Source organism: Oreochromis aureus, linkage group 23, assembly GCF_013358895.1.
Source record: "Oreochromis aureus strain Israel breed Guangdong linkage group 23, ZZ_aureus, whole genome shotgun sequence".
Classification (NCBI taxonomy): domain Eukaryota; kingdom Metazoa; phylum Chordata; class Actinopteri; order Cichliformes; family Cichlidae; genus Oreochromis; species Oreochromis aureus.
Window position 1 is genome coordinate 20,098,681 of NC_052963.1, and position 20,198 is coordinate 20,118,878.

The following is a 20,198-nucleotide window of genomic DNA, read 5'->3' on the forward strand; positions in this document are numbered from 1 at the left end:
TTTACCTCAGAGAATACACACAATATTTGTCCGCCACAGCCTTGTTGTTAGATGCACAAAGTGACCAGAAACTATGGTTTTGTGTCATGTAAATATTAGGGGTGCAACGATACACAAAATTCACCATTCGGTTCGATACTTTGGTGTCACGGTTCAATATTTTTTCGATACAAAAAAAATGTTCATGCCTTTTTAATTTGTCATTTATTAAAATTATAAATATATATTTTAACTCAAAAGTACAGTTTTTAAATTTAATGTTGCTGAAACAACAAAATAAAAAAAAAAAGAGAGTTTATTACAGAGAAATGGCTCTTTCCAAAATAAAAGCTATACTATACGCTTCTTCTGGGGTATATTCTCAGCAGCATATTAAACATCAGGTCCCCATAAGGAGAATCATGTGCTAACGGCTGTCTAAATGACTCCGGTAAAGTTTGTAGCATGCGTGCTTGTTGTTTTTGTCTGCTTCCACTTGTCTTTGCACTAGGATGATGTCGGCGTAAATGTGCAGTCATATTCGTTGTGTTCCCACTAGTGCTGTCAGCGTTAATCTCGTTAAAATGACATTAACGCCATAACGCGGCAAATCTCCGTTAACGAGTTACCGCGGATCGCCCCGTGCGTGGGGCTGGACGGCGTCAACACGTTAACAAGTTAACTGCGCTAACGCACTAGATCCCACCAATTGAGCATTGCGTTGCACATCCGACATAGTGTTTTACTTTTGTCCATGACGCGCTTACCATCAGGGTCATGCTTCACATGAAAACCAAGATAGTTCCAAACGCCAGATCTGAATGAGGGTGGGGGATGTTCAATTTCGGCTGGCGTTGAGGCAGTTGCCATGTTGCAACGAGCTTAGCTTCTGTCTTGCTAGCTTGCGCTGCGCTCAGTGGATCTGCACTCGACAGTGCAGCCTAGGCAGGGTAGTCGAACGCAGATCCACTGAGCGCTCAACACAGACAGCATCGTCAGAAGAAAAGTTGATAAAATAAATATAAAATTTTGTATTGTTCGATACATATGCGTACCGAACCGAAAGCACTGTATCGAACGGTTCAATATCGATACGAGTATTGTTGCACCCCTAGTAAATATCTGTGGTTCTGTTTGTGGAGGCTTTGAAAAGACACAACACACAATTGCACAAGGGGGGCAGTTATGTGTTAGGCAACTTTTTTTGTTAGGTGACTTTTTCATTTATATGCTTTTTTATTGCTAATGTCTGACCAGTAAATAACTTAATGAGACCTCGCCTGGCTCTATCTGTTGCTTCTAACAGCCTGTGATCTGATTTCTATGTACAGGACTCAGGTTGGATTTTTATTTGTTCTCTTCAGGGGTAATTGTCAGCAACTAGTCAACATTAGCTTAGAAAAGCTTGGAAATTAAATCGATGCTTTTGTACCCTGAAGAACTGCAGATGGCTAAATTGCCTCCCTTTGTAAGTTGCCTCAGGCCTCACTCTGGCCTAGAGACTGATCGGCAACCAAGCGGCAATTTACAGTCGCTGGGGAGAAACATGCATTCCTTGAATGTTTGAGCGAGTGCGTAGTGGGTGTTTCTAGTTGAAATTAAGTGAAGAGGATGCTGTAGCAAAACCCCCATTGTGACTGCGTGGAAGATTTGTCTGTAAACATTTGCCGTTTACTCTCAGGTCTGCAGTGAAAGCTGAAAAAGTTCAAGGTAACCTGGAAATATGGATTATTCACCTTCGAAATAAAAGTTGCACCTTTTGAAATGTGTTGGTTTCAGTGGTAAGGAACAATCTTTTTTTCAGGTTGTCGTAGTTTGGTCAAGAGCAGATTGCTGTGGTTGCCTGGAAGATACAATCCTGTCTGTAAAGAGTTGACAAATTCTCACTCAGTGAGAAACCGGAAACGGGGAATATTCTCCTTCAAAGAAAAAAATTGTGCCTTCCTGCTGCAGAAGAGGATCTGTTTGTGCTGCATATTAAGTGCCTTGAGTTCCAAAATTAATTAAATAAACAGATCACTGAATAATAAATTAAATATCCCATTAATTAATTAAAACTGGAAATAATTCATTAAATATATAGGTAATCATAAAATGTCAATTCATTTCATTTAAAACATTTTAAAAATTATTTATTTCCTGTTTTAATTCATTATCACATTTAATTCATTATTTAATTATGTATTTAGTTAATTCATTTTGGCACTCGAGGCCCTCCACTGTCACACTTTCCACGGTTTCATTACCACTCGGCAAGTAGTTAGCAACTTCCAGCAACCTTCAGCAGCCACTTGCCATCTGACCACAGAATACACACTGTTCCCTATCAACTGGTGGTTACCAGGGAGTCACTGGCCAGCTTCTAGGCCTGTTTCACAACAGCTGAAATCAACTTCCAGCAACCACTCACAACTGATCTTTGAACACACATTTTCTTCTTGTGGCTGATGGTTGCTGAGTAGTCTCGAGACCTGTGACTGAAACTCAGGCTCTCATGATTCAGCTAAATATTTTTTCGCGCTCTCAAAAGAAAGCAGTAAAGACTAATACCTCTGTCCACGCCTTTCAGTTTCAAAATTCACACGGCGTCTCTTAAGTAAATACAGACAGCAGCTTTTCAATGCCAAAAGAAGTTTCTGCACTGATGCAGACAGCAGTTAAGTGATCCGAAACATCGGTTTAAACCTTCAGCTTGTATTTATTGCCTCTCTTGCATGTTATGCTTTTGTAGTGATGACTGAGTGAGCAGCCACCGACACCTATGGCAGTGATGGTGATTGTCACCTTCAACACTTCATTTGTCAACAACTGGGGTTGCCTTTGCTAATTTGCACATTTTAACCCAAACCGCAGTCCTTCCCCAACCATAACCGAGCAACCTTTGGTCCCAAAATTTAAGCAGCAACCAGAAGTGAAAAATGAAACTAGGTGCAAATAAAAAAAAAGATCCAAATGGGAAGTGAAACAGGGTCCCTGGGCTGTTCACCCTTTAACAAGTAACCACTGTCCATTGTACCTCCAATGTGGCCATAATTCACGAGCACTGGTAAATCACGTGATGGCAGTGATGGGGGCGGTTGCATCATTAAAAAGAGTTTGTTATAGTAGATACACTGCCCAGCTTTAGACTGAAGCTGCTAATGTCTGTGTATGGATGTGCAGCCAAAGAGGAGTGTGGTCAGTCTAGATTTCAGCTGTGCAGTCTTGGATTTGTGCAGATCTGATTTAAAATCTTCCCTCTCTCATAATAGATAAGTCTGATGAAGCCCTGTATTAGGCAAACACGTTTATACAGTGTTACACCTGCTTTTCATGGCCTGATGCTGTAGTTTATTCAGAGTGTGTAAAGTCTGCACCTTTTAGTTTCATGTTTTCTGTAACTAAAATTGACCTTTTGAAATGGAAGAAACCTCATTTAGGAAGGAAGTTCTCCATTTCCTGTCACATTGAAAGTATATAAACCTCCTCAGCCTCTAAACTCTCACACTCGCACTAAAGTGGATCATCTTTGATCGCTGTCCTGTTTCCCGTTGCCAAAGCAAGCGAGCTTACTGAACAGGGCTGAGCACACACGCTTGGTAAACAAGTCTGGCAACAGGTGACATCACTCTTCGGCTCACCTGGTTCCCATGGCAAGAGTGGATGGAGCAGATTAGACTCTGGAGAGCAGAGGTGGTCGGGGCTTTGTTATTTTTCCACTCAGCCAACTGTCAGCAGCTCTGAAGGAAAACAACCGCGCTGAACTGATCAGTGTGTGTGATACCTGACCCATAATCCAGCACGCAAACTCAATTTCAGCTCATGGATTTCTTCCATTTGATAGAATAGCTGCCCTTTTGAATCACCTCTTCTCTATTCAAATGATGTAAAACACAGAGGAATTACAGTATTTCTGATGATGTATAATAAGTTTTTCAACAAGTACAAGTACTTCTGAACAGTTCTGAAAGCTCATGATGGGAAAATGCCATACGAACACATTTATTTTAGGATGTTTTCCCTTACGGCCTTGGAATTTCTTTTGCTTAGTACAAAACAACTCGAGTGAACTGGGAATCTGGAAAACATGGCACAGAATGTTTTGGTCACCTTGTCAACAGCCTGAGACAAGGTGGAGACTGAGACTATTCTGAATGCTCTAGAAAATGTGTTTTTTTTCTTAATGTGGTTTTTGTTGATCTATGAGTTGATCAGTTGAGTGCTTGTTTAGTCGATTTTATTTGATGTGAGTAAAAGAATTCATAAATCCATTGTGAGGTTTGATTTTTAGTGGATTTCAGCTCGCTGTGAGGTCTTCACCGTGTCTTCACTTCACTTGTGTTGGTCCAGGTTCATATTGCTATGATGTCATAGTTTTGTTATGTGGAAAAAATCTGCCACTGTCCACTTAGGAAAAAAAAATCCCCCAAAAGGGGGTGGTTAGGGTTGGGGTTGGGGGTTAGGATGTGGATCGTGGTTAGGTTTACGGGGCTGTAGTTAGGGTTATGGTTATGGGGTTTGGGTTTGGTCTGATGATGTTTCCATTTTGCCGAACTGTGACGTCACAACAACAATGACTGGTCAGTTGTAATGTTGAACCTGGACCAACATTAATTATGATGATCCAGGAACAACACCAACACGGGGATATCGGATATCGTGCATGCTGCTGTATATGGTTCCTGATGGTTTTCCTCCTTTTCTCTGCTGTTCGACTGTGATTGCACCTCCTCACACATGGGGTGGTGCAGATAGAGTGCTGAATCAATTCAACCAAACAGCTTGTTATTGGAGTTTTTGTGATGGTTAACTCTTTAGATATCAGTTTGAGGTTGAGTCAGCTATTATAGCATACAAAAAAAAAAACAGGTAGTGTAGCAGGTATGAAACAACTTCAAACTGCTGACCCTGCCATAGCTTCTTCCATGCCTGTATCTTAATTGCCCCTTGGGGATAAATAAAGTCTCTCTGACTCTGACTGATGCCGTGTCATAGCACAGTAAACACAGAACTCACAGTCCACATTATTACACCTTTTCTGGGTGGGATCCACTTTTTGCCTTCAGAACAATCTTAGTTCTTCATGTCACAGATTAAAAAAGGTGATGGAAACATTCCTCACAGATTTATGTCCATATTGACATGACAGCATCACACTGTTACCTCTGATGTGAATCTGCTTTTCCACAATGTCCCAAAGGTGCTCTATTGGACTGAGATCTGGTAACTGTGGAGGCCGTTTGAGTACAGTGAACTTTTGAGTTCTGTGACATGGTGTGTTATCTTGCTGCTATCCTGCTTGAACTATTAATACAAGGCAGGATGTATCCATGATTATTTAAGTTGTTTACGCCAAAGTCTGACCCTGCAATCTGAAACTGAAACTCATCACCAGGCAGCATAATGCAGCTTTCTGTTGTTCGGTTTGGTAAGCCTGTGTGAATTGTAGCCTCAGTTTCCTGTTCTTAGCTGACACACCCACTGTGCTCTTCAGTTTCAAGGTTCAACAAGGTCTGAACGCACAAAACCTTGTTTCAGAGATGCTCTTCTGCATACTTTTGTTATAACGAGTGGTTATTTGAGTGTCCGTTGCCTTCCTGCCTTCTCAGTCATGCTTCATTTGGTCCCTAATGTAGACATAGAGGGAGGCCTTCCTAAAAGCCATGGTTTACTCAAGGATGTCTGATGCTTGTTTGGCAGTGTCTTTTCTATCAGCATGTCATCTCAGTTTATCCCAGCTGCTCTTATACTGACGCACACACACGTCAGTACACAGAACACATGCAGCTTCCAACTTTGTTTGTTGGGCTTCTCATGACCTCTCTCATTCTCAAACCAATGCTTTGACTCTGAAGAGAAACCGACCTTTTCCAAGAGTCACTTGAGATGTGGAAACGTTTCTCGGTCGTCAACCTGTCCTTTTAAAATAACCCCTTTTGTCCCTCTTTGTATGCACAGGCCCAAACCTCCACCTCCCGAGGGCGCCAAGTCCAACCCGTCCAAACGCCATCGCGACAGGCTCAACGGCGAGCTGGACAAGCTCACCAGCCTGCTGCCCTTCACAGAGGAGGTGCGGTCCCGGCTGGACAAGCTGTCCGTACTCCGCCTCAGCGTCGGGTACCTGAAGGTCAAGAGCTACTTCAACGGTAAGTCTTTGATCAACTCCCACGTCTGACAAATGCAATCCTTCAAATCAGAGTTTCTAGGATTTATTTCAGATATGACAGGATATTTATTACATGTCTTTGCGCAATGTTTGGCACCTAGTGTGTGAAAGGATGCTGTGTCACTGCTTCAGACACATAACAATATATGAGTGCGTGATGGTTTTTAAAAAAAAACAAAAAACTTTTTTTTCCCCCAGATGCGCTATTTTGCCACGAGATGCTTCAGGCTTTTATGTTAATGCGATGGCATCAGATTTGTGCTGTGTTGAAATGTTTAATGGTGTATGTCTTTAACATGGAGTCAATGGGACTTGATCCAGAAACTAATCAAGCTGCAAGATGAAGCAAGTCAGCATCATTTTGAATCCGACATTTATGTTTAATAGCAGCAATGTTGGGAAAGCTGTGCTTATCCGAGCTTTATGTAAAGTCAGTGCAATACTGAGCTGGCTAATTAGATGTAATTATTAGATGTGGTCATATGTAACTCTGGAGATTACACTTGTTTTGTTGGGTAGGGATGTTTCAGTGGGTGTACAAATATAGTGGCTGAAAATCAGCAAATAAGTCAGCATTTATTGATGGATGTGTCACAGCGATTTTGTGCCAGATCAGTGTTCAGACACGATGTGATGAAGAGCCAGAAAAGGCCAGAATAAGACACAAAAGGAAGAATATTTTGGGGCCCTGGAACAGTGGAAATAACTAACATCCATCCATACATATATACAACAGAGGAAGACGTCATTGTGAAGCACTAAGATACCGATGGTACCGGTTTGGTACAATAAATGGCTAAATCTAGTAACAAAGTAGGGCCAATAAATCATAACCACAGTTATTTAATTGACTGTAGAAAATCTTGAGTCACTGAACCCAAAAACTCCCTTTTTAACAGTAGACCATGAACTTGAAGTTGGACCGAAGTCCGATGATGTTTGCACGTCTTCTTCTATCGCTTTGATTCAGTCATTTTCACCACTCTTGATACATTTTTCCAAACAGTTAATGAATAAAAACATCTCATCACCATTTCAAGACCTGAACAACAAATGGTTGTACTCTTCCATTGAAACCTCACTGACTCTGAAAAGTGCTGCAAGAACCTGTGGGCGTGATTTAGGGTAAAGAGTGTTCAGACACAAAAATGAAATGGGAAGGGTTCATTTGACGCTCGGTACGATGTAACTGCTGGAACTGAGAAAATCAAGATGATAAATGTGAAACTATAGGCATCAGAAACAAAGAAAAAATACACAAACTTTGCAGCAACTACTGCATATTACAGCAAAATTACACTACATAGATTGACAGTACATGCTCGTGCGTAAGAAGCAGTGCGATGCTGGATTGTGGGCTTGTGACTTTTGCTCTTCGACACCTGTTTGAATGAAAGTTTGACGTGGTCTGATTGAAAACAGTCACTCGGTGCTGCACAGCGTTATGGAAAGTGAGACATCCGTAGCTCTTATGAGGAGCTGTGAGATTCAGATGAGAAATGACAAAACGTTGAGTGGTGAGGTGCGCGTAGCAACAATAACAGCGTGTACACAAACACAACGAGTAAGGATAATGTGGGTGGGGAAATTCGCTCCTGATGTGAGAACTGCATCAAAGCAACCGAGAAAGACTGTAACAAAATAAATAATATGCAGATAGGGATGGGCTTTTCAAGCAGGAACAATTTCAGGATTCACCGGGAACCATTCAGCTATTCTTTGACGATCGCTCCCTCACCTGAACTGCCCTCACCCGACTTAGATGTGGCAGACTTACGACATGTTCGGATTACCTGGAGTGGCTTGCACACAAGACTTGTTGACAGCTGTAGTCTTTGGCCATCTGTGTTTCTCTTATTTGTGCAGGCCTACTTAATCTCACTGCACCACACATGTTCTTGGCTGGCAAAAAGCCTGCATACGCACAGCCACCACCTCCTGGCTAAAGTTACATCTTTACTGAGTCTCCAAAAGTTGAATCTGTTCATCTGGACGTAGCGTTTTGTGGGAGATCTCCCACAAAACGCTACGTCCAGATGAACAGATTCAACTTTTGGAGATTTACTTTCCTGGATGATTGAGAATGCATCAAGACATCTTTACTGAGTGCTGGTAACAAGGAGGGAAAAGTACACATTTCGCAACCATCACTAATAATCCAAATCCTGATCCTACAAATATGTGAGTAGCTAATAAATTGGTACAGCACTGTCAGGTTAACGTCCACACACCTTTGCGTGGGGTTAGACCACACTGGGCTCTGACACAGCCTGCATACAGCAGCTTACTTCGGTTTACTGATAGATGCTGGACACTTAGCTGGTGCTGTGCCTTGATGAAATATGAATAATTTATTTAAGCTGTCTAATATTTTTGCTGCTGTAGAGTCCCACAAAACTCACAATGAGGCCTCAGTGTTTCTCTGATATAAAATCTGATATTTTATGGATCTTATGCTGTATTTACCCTCGTGGTGACGAATTAGAGCAGTTTGAGAGTTACAGCTAGATAGATTTATTTGTTCTCTGTAGTGTTCTGCGATTCTTTAGCATACCTGCATTTTGTTTCCTGCTATATATGAAAGGTTGTTTTTTTTTTTTACCTCGTCTGTTGGTTTCCTGTGTGGAAACTCCACTAAAACACACTCCACTAGTCAGACACACTTTGGGTTTATGAAAACAGTTTATTCTGAACCTTTTTAGACCAGCTTTATTTCCATTTCAGGCCCCAAATAAGGCAGCAGCATGCAGACAAACAGCGGTTTGAAACATCCTGCTGGGTGTGCATTCAGCTGAGATACACCAGGCTCACCTCACTCTCACTTTTGTGGCTGATACTGGAAGAAGATAAGTTTAAGAATGGTTAAAGGGCAACTGTCTAGACAGTGATCCAAATCGTTGTTTTAAACAGCAGGACAAATACGACAGTGTTTGTTTAGTATGCGCACAGCAAGCCACGAGAAAGGAAAGACGTCTCAGGCTAGCATGAAAGTCTGCCAAAGCTAAAAGCAGTGTTGCAGTGGAGTTTTCCTTTGCTTGTGCTCTACGTCTTCACCAGGTTTCTTTAAGTTCAGCTTGGTACTTCTTGAATAATCCAGGTAAAAAGACCATAAATACATAACCCAGCATTGCCTCCAGTTTGTGTGCCTAGTTTCTGAAAAAAAAACTGAACAAGCTGGTGCTCAGTCCTTGTGTTTGCAAAGGGAAGACAATCAAGACAAGGATGGATTTAAAGGGGGAGGAGTTAAGATAGATGGTTTCAGGCAAAGGGTGAACTGAGGGGATGCACCAACGCCCAGAATAGGGTAAAGAAGGATTATTCAATTCAATTCAGTTGAATTGAGTTTTATTTAGTGCAAAATCACAACAACATTCTCCTAAAGATGATTTATTTTGAAAGGTAAAGACCCTGCACTAATACAGAGAAAACTCCACCAATCAAACAAGCCCGTATGAGCGAGCACTTGGCGACAGTGGGAAGGAAAAACTCCCTTTTAACAGGAAAAACCTCCAGCAGCACCAGTTTAGGGAGCAGCAACCAGTTGAGGGTGATTATTATGAACTGTGAATTATGCAAAGCTACTGTAGCAGAATAAAAATATGATGGTGGAAATCAGCTGCAGTTATTTAGTGTATAAAATATACTGCCTACAAAGAGTTAGTCTTAGGCCCAAAGAAAGTCACTTTAAGATTTAAGACAAAGCCCAACATTTGTGTACACTTGTTATTTTCTCTGTGCACGGTACAGAACATACATGATCATATCAGCATTTTAGGCCACAGCACAGAACAGGTGCATGTCTCATCGGCCTGACAGCATTTATGCAGAAATGCTTGCCTCTTCTCACTCTTCCTCGCACCTCCTGTTGCCGAGGAGGACTGATCCAAATACACGGCAAGTCAAAAGGGCCAAATTTCACAGTCATGCACTGATATAGCCTCTCAGCTGGTGGCTACCACACCCCCGCTTATCATTTACTGTAAATAGGAAGCTTGTCTTTCAGGCAGTCTGGATCTAATCGTTGCTATTTTCACAAGAGGCAGCAGAACAAAGCGAGGAAGCTCGCTGGAAACTCAAATAACCTCAGTGATCCTCTGCGCCATGTTGACAGAAATGGGGGCAGAATTTACTTTTAGATAAATAATCTTCTTGAGCCCCAGAGGAGAGGATTGTTATTTTCCAAGAGGTTAGAGAGCATCGTTGCATCGGTCAATGTTATAAAACAAACCCGTCCACTGGTATCCTTAAAGCTAGGTTGAAAAAAAAAAGAAAAGAAATTAATTTCTAGCTTTATTTTTTTAATACTTTGATTTGTAGGTCAAGAAGTTATTTAGCTTATAATTGGCCCTCTGCAGCCCCTGCATCATCTGTTTGAAATACCATATTTTCCGTACTATAAGGCGCCCTTAAATTTCTTTAATGTTCTCAAAAATTGACAGTGCGCCTTATAATCTGATGCGCCTTATGTACGAATTCTGGTTGTGCTTACTGACCTCAAACCGATTTTATGTGGTAATCTGTCAAAAATGTTTTAGTACGACTTTGGTAAGCTACGAAGCCGCACCGCTTGATGGATTGTTGGAGCATTATAGCTATTGTAGTCAGGAGCCTTGCGGAGTAATCTGGGTCCAAAACTCCGTCTGCTACAGGTCCCAAAGTCAAACGAGCACTGCGGCATCACTGAGAGTTAAAAACTGTCTAAATTCTTTCATCTTTAATAAAATGATCAGCGTTGCTGCTTTACCAGGTGTAACAATTAAGTTTAACATCCAGGCATCCATGAAAACAGAATTTATTAAATTTAGCAGAGTTTAAAGTTAGCCGGAAGTTAGCTCACTAGCTTCCACCTAAACATGATATATCATGTTCTGACTGAGAGATTTCTGAAAAAATTAAAACGTACAGCTCTGCTATCACTTCCAACATAAATGAAGACAGAAAACTAAACAGCAGTGACGTTTGTAAGGTTACTGAAGTTGGGCTAGCTGGTATATAATGATGTGCTACGTGATTGCTAGCGACACAGCTATGTTAGCATAACAAACACAGTGAAGCTGGAGGATAAATGCTAACCTTTTTCTAATGGATAAAAGTTAACGTGAGGGTTCCCGATGGTTAGGGACAAATGCAATTGCATGGCAGGATGCTGTAAACGGACCAAACTTCAGTCAGGAGAACAATTGAGATAATCCATCCACAATACGAGGTTGAGTAAAGTTTGACTTATCTGACTGTTTTGTTTTGCTTAATGCGCCTTATAATCCGGTGCGCCTTATGTATGAAAAATACTGTAAGCTAGTTTCGCTCCACCCCCCTTATATCAACTCTCCTCTCCTAAATAGAAGGCTTGAGAAGCTAGTGGGTGGGGCTTCTGTACTTGACAGGACCATATTAGGGATATCCTCGCTCTGATATCATACAGAGTAGAAGAGTAGGAAAAACTGGGTGAGGCATGAGCATTTGACTCCCCATGTTAGATATGAACATTCCGCAGTGAGCTGGACAGAAAATAATCAAAACATAAATGGCTCACTTCCAAAGTAACAACTTGAAAAAGTGGTTACGTTTTCTTTTAAAAAGGCCACGTGGAAGCATTTTAAACCCTGCATTCTTATTGATGGCCAGCAGGGGGCGCCTCCTTTTGTGCACAAAGACTTGCGGTTCTATAGACGTCTGTGAGAAAACGGCACTTACATTACCTCAATCTGTGACCTCAGCAAACACCTTTCTGCTGACTTTATGATCTCAGTTCTTTGTTTTGAGTCTTATTTATTAAAGCACAATGTTTATTTTGTATATTTTGATTCGATTTAACGTCAAATAAATGATAAAGCCAGGTGTGATTTAAGGTGGGTCTAGATTATAATTGACAAAGTGCTCCTGTGTGAGCGTGCGGTGTCCTTCAGCTTGGGAATACCATTTGTTTGGCTTCACGAGCCAGTGTGTGATGTCACACAGACTACGTACTTCTTTAAAGTACACTCTATCTAAATCTAACACAAGGTTAAAGACAGTTTAAAAGAGAGAGTGAATCATGTCTAAAATGTGGAAGATAGCAGATTTGGCTACGGTGAACATCCTTGTCTTTGTGTTTAGAAATATTAAACTGTAGAGGAATAAAGAAAAGGTTGAATGAAGCCAAAAGCTCCAGCCAAGAAAAGATGATTTAGCATTCAGTGCGCTAAAGGCGTGGACGGTTTATTTTTATCAGATTGCATTTTCAGTCATATGGTAAGTGGATTTCTGAGTGGAGCTGACAGAAGGAGCTGAAACTGAAACAAGCAGAGATGTTGTTTATATAGTGGGGCATATTTAATGTCACGCTATGCGTACGGGTTAGACGGTAAACTTTTAAGAAGCACGTGTTTACTGCTGTGTTTGTATCTCATTGTCATCTCTTGGAAACCCACGGTAAATTCTCTCAGCTCAAAAAGGTTTACATAAGGTAATCAGAGGACAGATCAGAAGGGAGGTGATATATGGCCAAATACTGGAATAATAAAACTGCTTCAGCGTTCAATTTATTAGCTTTGTGCTGGAACCGACAGGAATTTTTCTCCTGGAACAGCGAGTAAACTGAGCCTGAAGTCTCAGGTGCTGGCAAGTGATCAGTGAATCACTGGCATTGACTAACAACCCTATCAACCCCCTGCAGTCGTGTTATGGTCTATTTATGCTCTTACACGGTATTAAAAAAGAGAAAGAAAAAGAGAAAACGGACATACTGGCTCTTTAATGCGAGCGTGTAGCCGCTCTCATCAAAGCAGAGGAGCCTCGACTGCCTGCTGCCAAAAGAAACAAGACAGCAGAGCTGGTTTCGCTTTGGTCTCATCAATTATTTGGCCGTGTGGGTCACTTAGTGTCAGCTGAACAAATGCGTTTGGAGGCGGCGCTGGGAGTCTGGTTTCCTTCAAACTCCGCTGTCGCTGCAGCAGCTTCCCTCCTCACCGCTCTTATTTTGAAATATCAAATTGAGAACAGCTTGATCCAGAAGTTAGACGGTTCGCCTGCGAACGTAGCATGTTGGATCCAAGATTTCTTCACTCATCCCCACCCGTTTCTTGGCCGCCCTCCCTTTTCCACCCACCGATCTCCACCCGTTTCCTGTGGCGCCCCCTGCAGCCCCTTGGTGGGCCCCCTTTTCCTTCAACTGTTCAGCTTCTTCCTCCTTTTCTGAAGTTCACAGCTCCCCCGATCCCCGCCGCCCTCCACCTCCACCTCAAACAAACGCTGCAGGACTCCGGTTTGTTGTTACAGCAGGGAGGCCTGTTCGTGCAGCAGACCTACGTCGGCACAACTCGAGGCTTTATGCATTCATAAAACCCTCCAATTTTACCTTTTCTGCGCTCCTTCAAAGCCTTCTTTAAAAAGCTGCCTTTTTAGTGCATAAAGACTTTTGAAGTGCTTTGTTTGTGCTTGCTTGGGGCTTTTCTTAAGTATTAAAAAGTCCTCATTACGCTGGCTTTCTCATTATGTAATGACAGGTCCACCTTAAGATGACTCCGAAGCGCAGTCTGCTTCCCTGAAACAAGCCGTGCCTCATCAGTCTGACAGATTTTATTGGCTTTTATCTGAAGAAAATTTGAAGGTATTGTCGGTGAGACAGTGGAGGAGGACTCCCTTGCCAGGGTTTCCAGCATAATTTTCTCTAGCCTCTCTTTTGTTTCTACTCACTCTTAATTGTGATAAGCCCAAACTTATTTGCATAGCCGGCTTTAAAAGGAATAAAAGAAAACAAAGTACTTCAACCAGGGAAATAAAAGCAGGCATTAAAGTCAGGAAATTAAGATTAAAGGACGAGGAGGGTAAAAATAACAGTGAAAACAATAAAACAAAGGACACCAAGCAGCAAAAAGCAAGGCTGTAAAATTAAGTTTACAAGGTGATTTTAAAAGGCAGTGATACACTACAGCTGCTCGGGTCGAGGGGTTTTTAGGTCTCTGTACCGTTTCCTTGACATGTTCGGTTTCTCTTCGTTACGTTTAAGCAACATGTTTGAATGTGGGGAAATTAAACTGATGCAATACACTGCATGCAGAAACACGCCATGTACAGGGTCAAATATGATCTTGTTATGACGCTAACCCTGTAAAAACCCTGTTTTTTTAAACTGGAGTATTTATTGAACCTTCTGACAAATAAAAAAACGAAATAAAAAAAATCATCATATATGAGTTTTAATTTGCATAATGTTTGCTATATCCAGGATTTTGTCTGATTTATTGCTCACAGCTTTTATCTTAAACAAAGAAAACATTTATTGGCATTAGGGTTTAAGCAAAACACACTGGTGATGTAGTCTTTAAAACTCATCAAATATGACAAACTTTGCGTTTACAGGGATAAACATGTTTCATTGATGCTGTTTGACTGTGTTCAACCTAACCCAGGATTTGTATCATCCAAACACTAAAGTTATCATTTCTTTTAATGCACTGAGGTAGCATTTTAACCTGAAAAAAACTTGAATGCAAACTTCAGACATGCATAACACACATACATTTGTCAGTTCAATTGTTAATAAATATTGCCATTGATAAATAAATTAAAAGAGGACTTTTTTGGGACGGTAACCAATTAATCCAAAAAGTCTTTACCAGTGTTCACACTGATGAATGATTCCAACCAGTTTCACCAGTGACTGCCAGCAACCACTTGCCACTCAGTTGGGGAATACACTTTTTGCCCTAGCAACCATTGGTTGCCAAGGTTTGCCTACCAGTCTCTAGGCCTGCATGACTGAGACCTTAAGCTTTAAAACATATTTGTGAAAACATTAAAAACACAGTTCACGTGTCATGATGTTTTCAAACTAGTTCACAGAGCTGTGGGCTCGTTCTCTGAGCCAGTCTGAGCTTTTTAGGTGGTTTAGGACGATGATGTTATCGCTCTAAACCAGGGACACAAACACGACAAAAGAAAAAATACCAGGGATCCAGCGATGAGTGTAGATAACACGGACACAGCTGCACATGTGGTCGCAACTCTTAAATCAACATTTTCCTTGCATGTTATCAAAAACATTCAAGTGACATCTCTTAAACCTCTGCTTAAAAAATTAAAACCATACAGCATCAGACTGAATGAAGTCAGTAACGCCAAAATAATCTGATAAAATTCAGATTCCGAGAAGCTTTATCATTGAATCCAGTATCAGTCCGTTCATTTTGCCAACTACCAGTCTTAATTTGATACATTTTTTACGGCTCACTTACTTTTACTTTTTGTTTAGATGAAGTTTTTAAATGATAATAATTGTTCAAAATCGACACAACACAATCTAAACTTTTTGGCCAGCACTGGGAGCATTGGTAAATAAACAGAACCATAAATCTGACCAGACATTTGTCCTAAAATATCCCCAAAATGCCACAAAGACACTGAAACATTTTAACATTTTTAGCTCGTCAATTACCAGCTTTGTGTGACCGCTTGGTCACCAGACTGAAGATGTAAATAAAAACCTCACTGGGTGTCTGCGGCCGTGCTGAATCACTCGTTGTGATTGTGGTGTTACCAAACACACACACACACAGACACACACCACTGAGAGTCTGTCTGCTGATGAATTTCCCAGCATGCCTCTCAGCGAACAAAGGCGACCCGGGAGTGTAAAGGCTCACGGAGAGGCCAGCACGGTGCAGTGGTCTAGCAGGATGTGGCTCAGAAAGGACCACTCTTTGTCCGTCCTTTGGGCCTTGTCTCTCCCACAGGGCTGAGACGCAGGACGGCGACGATGGGATGCTGGGAAACGCCCGAGGGTTCGATCCCATTTCCAATGCTCACAACACGGGCATTGTTCGACACTGTGAGCATTTTCTGAAGCAGACCTCCCTCGTGTTCAGACACGGCTTTGCTTTTATCCTCAGCGTGTCTGTCTGAGTCTTTCTCTTCTCTTTCCTTTCTTCTGTCATTCCCTTATCAGAGACAAAGCTTGTTATTATCTTGCCGAAACACTGAGTGAACATTTTCCAATTTTTTATATTTTCAGCTATATGTCAATCTTTGCTTAACTGCTTTACAAGTTTACATGTTGCTCAAACACATTCTCTAACATTTTTCACATGAACATATAGCAAGGACATGCATGGGTTCCTGCACAGGGCTCAAAGAGTCTGAGACCACTTGACCAGATTCTACACAACAACATAAGTAGATGCAAAATCTCCTCAAAGGGACCAAAAGAGATAGAGGCATAAATATAAGTAAAATGAGATTTAAAAAAAAATCCAAAATGTCCACAAAAAGTCATAAATGGATATAAAATGTCCACATAGAGACATGAAATAGATGTAAAATGTCCACATAGACAAAAATAGATGTAATATGTCCACAAAAATAAATAAACAGATATAAAATGTCCACAAAAAGACATAAATAGATGTAATATATCCACACTGAGACATAAATAGATTTATCTTTTTAAAAAGACACGGAAAGAGGTACAAGATGTTCACAATCTTGCTGAAAAAGACCATAAAGCCATAAAAAATAAAGCCATGAAAAGTGAAAAGCAAACACAAAATCACCACAGAATGAAAAGAAAAACAAAGCAGCCACAGAGCGATGAATAAAGACCACAAAACACCCAAAGCAAGTGTAAAAAAACCCCCAAAACAAAGCAAAGCAAAATCACCATGATATAAGACAAAACGAACACAATGACTTCCAAAAGAGGCACACAGAAAAAACCCCACACACATTAAAATAATCCAAGACACTTTCAAAAGGTGTAAAATGTCCACGAAGACACAAAAAAAACACAGAGAGATGGAACCAGCCACAAAAGTAACACAAATGGGGTTTTCAATGAGTACAAAATGTCTTCAAAAAGTTGCAAAGAAATGTTAAACTGCAGAGCCAAATGAGCGTGACCACAGAGAGACTGCACGTACCACAGGTAGATTTTAACGTGCGACACCAAAAACAACACCACTTTCTTTTCTCCCTTCTTTCATTTTTGCATTGTGCCGTTTGTGTAGGAGGACGTTTGAGTCAGCTGATTTATCACACCTGAGAGGCGGTGCCAGCGTAAACAGTGAAAGTAAGCCTCTGCTGCTGCCTGCGCTAGCACATCGAGAAATGATAGATAGTCTCTTTTAAGAGGCCGTTATTGAGACAAAGAAGTCTGCTGGGGATTCAGGCTTTCTCTTTGTGAGCCTTAATGAATAGCTGTTCCTGATGAAGCTCCCCTGTTTCCCCTCATGGAGGAGGTGGAGGAGGAGATTTCTGGCTGTTTGAGAGTCATAATTTGTGGTCTTATAATAGCTTGGTTGAACTTCCCTCCTTCGCTGGGCCTCAGGAAACACACACACATGCACGCGCACGCATGTGTACACACTATATTTTTTCTGTGTTACACATTCATTTTTTTTCCTCTCTCGACATGCACACACCCCGCCCGACCCTCTTCCTTCATGCGTTTTCCAGATGTGGACAGATTCAGGCCTTCGGTCTGTGTTCCTAGTTGATTAATGCTGCTGCTTTACAACATCAGGCTTCCTCTTTGGGAACCCCGTGACCCCCTCTGATCTTGAGCATGACCTCCAACTAGTCTCAAGGTGAAGGTTGCAGAGCATGGGGTATACTGTAGGTTGCAGGTTTCAGGTACAGACTTACAGCTGGTTATTTGGATGAGTCACAGTTCAAAATGAACCTTTTATTATTCACTTATTCTGGAGCTTTTCACCGCATTAAACAATCAAACATGGGCTGTACCAAGTGCCAGTTGGGAAATTCTACTTTTAAAATATAAATATCGCCATACTTTTTTTTAGCATCCTATTTATTGTCATTATTTATGCCTCCAAGTGCAAGTGGGCATGTGTGCGAGGTTTAAATGAGTGCAGGTAATTGTGCAGGAAAAGAGTTTATTTGCACTGGTCCGATTTCAGCTCAGTGTGAGAGTCTTTACTGCAAACTGTGGTCTCGCTAGTTTCTACTTTCTCTGCTCTCACTATTAATCTGAGTGCGCCTCCTTGCACACGGAGCGGAGCAGAGGCGACTCCGCTCACGTTACTGTAAGTGGGATAAAAGCTTCCTAAATAAAGTGGTAACATGACAAAACACGACAAAAGAGAAAGCGAGCTAAAAGGGTTGGCTGTTGGTATTAGAAGGTGAGAAATGCCTCCAAAGTCGTGAACTTGATGCAGTGTTTAGACTGTCAGTTACTGGCGTCAGTAGTAATGTAATTTCTCTTCGTAACCTGATGTGCACCTCCCGAGAAATGTAACTATACGCCACGTTGACACAGCCTGCAGCGACTTGAATGGTGTGCAAGGTTGCGGTGTAGGGTTAAAGAGGGGTTTCCGTTACGTCGTAAGTTAGGACATAGATTTCCTGCAGAAGTCTATCAAGCTTTACTAGCTGGTGCTTAGACCCGCTATAGGAATGAAACTGATATTGACACCAATACCCGATAATGCTGTTTGAGACTAATAAAAGCTCCTTTTTACTCTCTTGCCACAAGAGGCTTGATTTGGCAGAGTTTTGTACTTCCTGTCGCAAAACCAAAGGGGATTCGTGTCCCCAGTCGGAAACAAACTAGCGACCTTTAGCTTACCAAGCAAACATGTTTGCTTTTTCGCTGTTTGAGCCCTTGATCTCCAGCGATCAGTCCATACGTGGTAAAAACACTGGATGTTTTTTCTGCTTGCAAAAAAAAATGTTGGCGTCCCACCAACCAAAGAGGTTTTGGCCTCCCTCCAGAAGAAAATTACCGGGATTGTGATAAAAATATTTTTAAGCATTCAGTCTTGTGGTTCATTTACTGAAGCATAAAACACGTGTTTATCAAATGGCCAGAAAAAGCACTTACAGCCTCATTTTTAGTTCTCTTACTTGGCAGAAATCTGTCCTTTTTTCTGCTAATTTTGACCATTTGGTGAACAAAAATGAAAGTTCTACTTCAAAGAAATGCTGTGAGGTTTGCAGCCGAGCTTTGTCAGTAGCTTTAAGACCAGTGTCACGTGAATCCTGGGAGTTTGAACACTCTGTCCTTCCACTTCTTCTCACTTCTGCCTTTTCCTGCTGTGTGACTGACGGGCCGATACGAGGCATCGACAGACAAGCTCTGCCCTTGGCAATGGCTGTTGGGTGTCATGTAAAAAAAAAAAAAAAAAGCAATAAGGACTAACACACAGTGTCAGCTCCAGAACACAAGCCAGTCCTGCTGTAGATTCTCAGTTTGGCAGGCCTCCCGATCCGGGTAACCGCTGCCAGGAAACAGATGGCTGCCTTAACGGTGTTTGGTGGGACCTGCCTGTGTCCTGGGGCAAAATGTGGCTAACTGAAGTGCTCCCGCAGAACTAAATTAGAGCATTAGGGCTGGAATATGTGGGACTTTTGCTGATCTTATCAGAGGTCGGGGGGTAATTTCCCTGATAGAGTTGGGAAAGTTTTGGACACTTGCCATTTCTTTAAGAGCAGTTGTTGTGTTCTTAATTGCCCCTTCCTCTCATATCTGAGTGAACGAAGTGCTCACTGGACATTTGATCTTTTGACTTTGGGACTGCTCGCAGATTTTAATTTGTTTGGGAAAGAGTCAGCATATACAACGAAAACAAACTGAACACTTGTGTTTGCAGCCCTAACTCATCGTTTTGAGACGCTGAGATTTTTGTAATTTCTTGGGTCTTTTCTGTATTGTTTTCAGGTGGGATTTGTTTTCACCGTTCATTATTTTTTGTGTCATTCATTCTTTGTTTGCTGCTGAAACAACTTCATCTATTGTTCGATGAAGAGGAAGAGGAAGAGGATTAAGAAAAGAGAGAAAGCAAGAGAGAAAGAGAACTGGTTAGAGGCCTAGCATCGATGTTTGTGTTGGCAGGAGAGTCAAAGTCCAATGCAGAGGCCTTTAAAATGCTCAAACAAACCGGTTCTGTCAACACGGAATAAAGCAGAGAAGAAGAACAGGGAGGGGATGTGAAGGGACAATTATTCATTCGCTTAAATGCATGGAAGTCCATCGTGGGGCCAGGTCAAGAGTAAAAAGACAGTTATTACCTGTTCTTTAGAGCTATCATAGTTTGGAAATGCCCATGTGGGCTAAATTGTGGAATATGACCTGGAATGA

General features: G+C 41.5%; 1 protein-coding gene across 1 annotated transcript in view; it reads left to right on the forward strand.

Moving 5' to 3' along the window:
* The window catches only part of ahr2 (aryl hydrocarbon receptor 2), a 95,263-nt gene that overhangs the window by 15,105 nt on the left and 59,960 nt on the right, over positions 1–20,198 (forward strand). Inside the window, exon 2 of the mRNA XM_031735710.2 lies at positions 5,917–6,104. Coding sequence (XP_031591570.1) covers positions 5,917–6,104 — 188 coding nt within the window. The remainder of the gene's footprint in view (positions 1–5,916; positions 6,105–20,198) is intronic.